The sequence below is a fragment of the Pogoniulus pusillus genome, chromosome 21 (assembly GCF_015220805.1).
Source record: "Pogoniulus pusillus isolate bPogPus1 chromosome 21, bPogPus1.pri, whole genome shotgun sequence".
Classification (NCBI taxonomy): domain Eukaryota; kingdom Metazoa; phylum Chordata; class Aves; order Piciformes; family Lybiidae; genus Pogoniulus; species Pogoniulus pusillus.
This window is the reverse complement of record NC_087284.1, coordinates 23108582-23114581: the sequence shown is the minus strand read 5'-3', so window position 1 is coordinate 23114581 and position 6000 is coordinate 23108582. Positions and strand designations below refer to the sequence as shown.

Here is a 6000-nt window from a genome sequence, read left to right as displayed (position 1 = left end):
CCCAGGCGTGCCGGAGGTGCCCACTGTGGCGTCGTTCGGGGGTGCTGTGCCCAGGCGTGCCGGAGGTGCCCACTGTGGCGTCGTTCGGGGGTGCTGTGCCCAGGCAGCAGGGTGCAGAGGTCACCTCCCCCACAGCCGCGGCGAAGCAGAGCGGCGCAGGAGCTGCAGTGCGGGGGGCGGCCAGCAGGGGGCGCAGGGGGCTCAGGCGCAGGGGCGGCTGCAGCGGGCGGGAGGCTGCGCCAGGAGCAGGCGTTTGTGCTTTGGCCTCTCGGCCGAGCTGCGCCGGCGCTGGCAGGCAGCTCCTCCACCTCCTCTCCCTTCCCTCTCCTTCCCACTCCCTTCGATCCTTTGTCCTTTTCCACGTTCGCCCCCGGGTTTAGCTCCCTTGCTTGAGTCTCTTTTCCCGATCTCTTCCTTCCCCTTTTTAACTTAAACCTTTACGTTTTGCTTTCAGCCTTGCTTGGAATTTCGACTTCGATTTTAGTTTGTAAACTTCTGTCATGGCTTTGGGTTTCAGCTACATTTTAATCTCACTTCAATGTGATACCAAAGTCGAATCTTGGCCGCATGTTTTCTTTCACTGTAACATCAAAGTCAGCTTCAGCCTCCCCTTCATTGTCTTCTTCCAAGGTAAAAGTCAATTTTCAGGTTAGATTTAACTTCAGATTGAATTTTGAACTTTCACTTTTCACTTAAGTGCCAATTTAATTTTAATTTTCCTGGTAATTTTCACTTAAGTCTAGCTTAGGCTGCTCACATTTTAGTATCTGTTTAAATCTAAAATGGATTTTCTAATTTTTAATTTCCATTTAAATTTGATTTTAAAACTTAATTTCAATTGAATAAAGAAATAATTTCCATTGAAATAATTTCCACTTAAATTCAAATTTTATTTTTAATTTCAAGTTTATTTTTTATTCCCATTTAAGTTTAAATTTTATTTTAATTTTCAATGTATTTTTAATTTTAATTCCCATTTAAATTCTATTTTTAATTTCAATTTAATTTTAAATTGTAATTTAATTTTCAATTTAATTTCAATTTAAATTTGATTTTAAAATTTAATTTCAATTTAATTTAAAAATAATTTTTAATTTAAATGTAATTTTAAATTAAATTTTTATTCCCATTTAAGTTTAAATTTTACTTTAATTTTCAATGTATTTTTAATTTTAATTTCAATTTAAATTATATTTTTAATTTCAATTTAATTTTAATTTCAATTTTAATTTCAATTTAATTTCCATTTAAATTTGATTTTAAAATTTAATTTCAATATAATTAAAAAAAATTAATTTCAATTAAATTTTAAATTAAATTTTTATTCCCATTGAAGTTTAAATTTTATTTTAAATTTCAAATTTAATTTTTAATTTTTGTTTTCATTAAAATTTTATGTTTCACTTCAATTTCAATTTTGTTTTAAATTTAATTTCACGTTTAGATTTTTAATTTTAAAATATTTTAATTTCCATTTAAATGAGATGTAAACATCTAATTTCCATTTCAATATTTTATTTCCTTTTAAAAGTTTAAATTTAATTTAATTTTAAAATGTATTTCTAATTTCCATTTAATTTTGAGTTTTAATTTCCATTTCAATTTAACTTTTCTCTGATTTAATTTTGATTGGCATTTTATTTTAAAAACACTTTAAGAATGAGAAGAGAAAGCAAAACAAAGAAGAGAATTCAGCTGAAATTGAACGAGTGGAATTCCCATTTAGAGCTCTTTCCACTCCCATTCCTGCTCCCCTCTGCTCTCATCCACTCTCTGCCTGCTGCCGGCGCCCAGCCCCACAGCCCCTGCAGCGCCGCAGGGCAACCCCGGGGCAGGGCAGAGCCTGTCCTGTGCCATGCAGGCAGCAGCAGCTCCCAGGCCCAGCCTCGAGCACATTTTACACAGCCACACCTCCAGGGTTTAGCTCCTGGTTCCACATCTCTAGGGGCAGAGCTCCTGGTTCTGTGTCCCCAGAGATTTACCTCCTGGTTCCACATCTCCAAGGGTATAGCTCCTGGCTCCATAGCTCCAGGGTTCAGCTCCTGGTTCCATAGCTCCAGGGCTTTATCTCCTGGTTCCATAGCTCCAGGGTTCAGCTCCTGGTTCCATAGCTCCAGGGCTTTATCTCCTGGTTCCACATCTCCAGGGTTTACCTCCTGGCTCCACATCCCCAGGGTTCAGCTCCTGGTCCCAGTGCCGCATCCCCTCCCCTGGCTAAAGTGCTTGCAGGAGGCCAGCACGTGGCATCCCCTGCCCGAGGTGCCACCAGCACCCTGGGCAAGCTGCTGAGCCCTTCCTGCTGGTTCTGCAATGCAGGAAGGGAAGTGACTGCTGAGCTCAGTGCCCCTCAGCAGGCCACCCCCCAGAGGAGCTGTGAGTGCCCCCCTCCTGGCAGAGGTCTCCATGGCCAAGCTACCTCCTCACAGACACAGCCCCGAGGGCTTCTTGCTGCCCATCAGCCTTTCACTCTGTGCTGCTGTCCAGCTCTGCGCTCTGCTCCTGAAGCTGGGCTCCAGCTCAGGAGGGTCCTTCATACACTGCCAAAGTCCCCCACACGCTGCTCTCACGACTCCAGGGCTCAGTAGCAGGGGCGAAAGGAGCTGCAGGGGCAGAAGCAAGCTGAGATGATGACACCAAGCAGGAGGCCTCCTGCAAGGCACTGAGCAGTTGGGCAGCAGGCTGGGCATGGGCAGCTGCAGCAGCTCTGGAATCCATGCAGGGTCTGTCTGGAGCAGGGGCTCCTCTCCACACGTGGCTCCAGGGCACCAAGCTCCAGAGTCTCTGCACCTCCCAACGCTTCTGAAGCTCAAAGCTGCCTGAGAAGGCCCTGACACCACAAGCTGCTTGGGTAGGGCACTGCCAGGGCCATGTGCCAGCAGGGCCATGCCCGGAGGAGCAGCACTGGGAAGCAGCACTTGGCGCAGGCTTTGTGCCGCCTGCCCTCTGCTCTCCTCCCTCTGAGATGAAGTCCTTCGCAGAGGCTCCTCTGCAGCAGGCGTGAGTCGAGGAGCTCTTGGTAAGCAAGAGGCCAGTCTTCAGTTCCTGGGGTGGGGGGAGGTGAAGGGCACAGCGGTGCCAGGCAACGTCTGCAGTTGACTCAGGGTATCTTCTGCTGGCCAGCCAGGCCAGAGGTGTTTGTGGGTCTGGTGCCAGGCCCGGGGTTGCCAGCTATGAGTGGGCATTGGTGCTGGAGAGGTCGTTCCTTATAATTTCATTTACTGCAACGAGACAAAAGAAAAGGAGAAGAGGAGAAGAGGAGACGAGGAGGAAGAGAAGAAGAGAAGAAGAGAAGAAGAGAAGAAGAGAAGAAGAGAAGAAGAGAAGAAGAGAAGAAGAGAAGAAGAGAAGAAGAGAAGAAGAGAAGAAGAGAAGAAGAGAAGAAGAGAAGAAGAGAAGAAGAGAAGAAGAGAAGAAGAGGAGAAGAGGAGAAGAAGAGAAGAAAAGAGCTCGGTCAGTGCCACCCTGCTGCGGGAGCCTCTCCTCAGCACACAGCCCCATGCCCTGTCCCTGCTCCTGGGCTCTGCTCCGAGCCTGCGGCACCAGCAGAAGGGCAGCAGGGCACTGACCGAGGTGCCACACACCACGGGGAGCAATGCGGCACGGCTGCAGCATAGCCCTGCTGGCATCCAACACCTCCCATTGCTGGGGGCTGCAGAGGACACTGTGCCCGCTCCAGAGCTGTCCTGGGCATCACAGCCAAGAGGAGCACAGGAGGCCCAAGAGGAACCCACCCTGGCACAGGTGGCCATGCCAGCTGCGCAGGGCAGCAAGATCTGGCAGTGCCCAGCCCCAGTGGCTTCACAGAACACAGCTTCTGCATGCTGGGATCTGCCCTTCCCATTGCTGAGATCTGATCCCTTCCATGGGGGGATCTGATCCTTTCCATGCTGGGATCTGCCCTTCCCCCACAGTGGGCTGCTAGAAGCAGGAGCCCCTGCACCCCTGCCTGTTCCCTGGAGCTGGCAACAGCCAGGAGCACCTCCTGCCATGTGCCCATCCAGTCTCTGCTGCCACCCACACAGATCAACCACAGAATGGAGGGGCTGGAGGGGACCTCTGGGCATCATGAGACCCAAGCCCCTGCCAGAGTAGGGGCACCCAGGGCAGGGCACACAGAACACATCCAGGTGGGGACGGAAGCTCTCCAGAGCAGGAGACTCCACAGCCTCTCTGGGCAGCCTGCTCCAGGCTCCAGCACCCTCACACCACAGAAGTTTCTCCTCATGCTGGGGTGGCAGCTCCTGGGCTCCAGTTTGTGTCCCCCACAGGACACCGCTGAGCAGAGCCTGGCCCCCTCCTCTTGACACCCACCCTCAGGGTGTTTGCAGATACTGATCAGGGCTGCTCTCAACCTCCTCCCGATGGCAGGAGAAAGCAAGCCCCAAGCCCTGGCAGAGGACAGAAGATCCAAGGCCTGCCACCTCCACTGTCAACGTCCTGCTTGCCCTCTTCAGCAGCCTCCTTCTCCCCCTCTGCGTTCCCTCCCCTGCAGCCCATCCTGCTCCAGCTTTCCCACACTCCAGCCCTGGCCCTTTATCAGCAGAGAGCTCTGGCAGATGGGCAGGAAATGACTGCACTTGGCAAAGGCCATCTGCAGCCTGCACAACACCCCAACCCCCTGCCACCTCCACCCCACCCCCTGCCATCTCCACCCCACCCCCTGCCACCTCCACCCCATCCCCTGCCACCTCCACCCCGTCCCCTGCCATCTTCACCTCACTCCCTGCCACCTCCACCCTATGCCCTGCTGCCGGGCGCCCACCTGAGCAAGTAGAAGGAAGACAAACCACCACCAGTGGACTCTCAGAGCTGTTGGGTGCTCCTTGGAACGTCTGGGACATGCCCACGTCATGGAAGCACCAGGGAGAAGCCTGCCCCTTCCTGTCCTCCTGGGCTGCTCCTCACAGCCCTGCAAATAACTGCAGGTGGTGACTGGAAAAGGCCAAGCCTGTCTGACACCAATTCCTGATGCGATGGGTTGGGCTGGGCAGGGCTGGGCAGGATTTCTGGGTTGGTTCTATGGTGGGCTGGGTGCTCAGTGCTTGGCCTCTGCCTGCAGACCACTCTCTCTGGCCACCTAGCAGCACACGAAGCCCTCAGCAGCTGTGCTGCAGGCGCTGGCCTCCCGGAGCACTGCCAGCAGCGGGCACTGGTACCCCCAGAGCGCTGCCAGCAGCGGGCACTGGTACCCTGGAGCGCTGCCAGCAGCGGGCACTGGTACCCCCAGAGCGCTGCCAGCAGCGGGCACTGGTACCCTGGAGCGCTGCCAGCAGCGGGCACTGGTACCCCCAGAGCGCTGCCAGCAGCGGGCACTGGTACCCCCAGAGCGCTGCCAGCAGCGGGCACTGGTACCCTGGAGCGCTGCCAGCAGCGGGCGCCTCGGAGCCTCAGGCTCCGCTCTGCGCACACCACGCCATGGCAGCCACCAGCAGCAGCGGCCGCGGGCTCAGAGAACATCACCTTCACTGCAGGTGGTCCAGCTCCAGCCCCCTGCTGTGACTGGAGGGGCTGCCCAGGGCCCCACCAAGGCGGCCTTGAGCAGCTCCAGGCTGTGGGGAGTGCATCTCAGCCTCCAACCTCCACGCCATGGCCAGGGATGCCTCACAGCTAGACTGGGCTGCTCAAGGCCTTGAACACCCCAGGGAGCAGGCATCCCCAGCGTCTCTGGGCAACCTATTTCAGAGTCTCACCATCCTTGTATTGAAGAACCTGCTCCAAAGGCCCAGTCTAAGCCTGCTCTCCCTCAGCTTCAAACCAGACCCCCTTGGAGCCCACCTCTAATGCCGCAGGAGCCAAGGGAGCAGCAAGCCCTGCCCGGTGGCAGAGCCTGCCCCGCACACAGCCAAACCCAGCCAGGAGCACTCCTGCTGCCACAGCAAGGGGCAGCCAGGCCTGGTGTCCTCATGCCACAAACCCTGCTCAGCTGGACAACAGCACAGCGGCCTCAGGAGCCCAACCTCAGCCCAGGAGCAGCCACTGCCACCAGAGCTCGCAGCCAGA

The 6000-nt window shown here is 53.4% G+C and overlaps 1 protein-coding gene across 6 annotated transcripts in view; it reads right to left on the bottom strand.

The window, feature by feature from the left end:
• Window positions 1-2078: 2078 nt before the first annotated feature.
• Window positions 2079-6000, bottom strand: part of NFATC1 (nuclear factor of activated T cells 1) — a 60736-nt gene continuing 56814 nt past the window's right edge. For 5 of the 6 annotated variants that reach the window (XM_064161248.1, XM_064161250.1, XM_064161249.1 and 2 more), the window contains one exon: window positions 2079-3218. In XM_064161248.1, the coding sequence (XP_064017318.1) occupies window positions 3169-3218 (50 nt within the window). In that variant the 3' untranslated portion in view covers window positions 2079-3168. The remainder of the gene's footprint in view (window positions 3219-6000) is intronic. The other variant, XM_064161253.1, reaches the window with a different exon arrangement.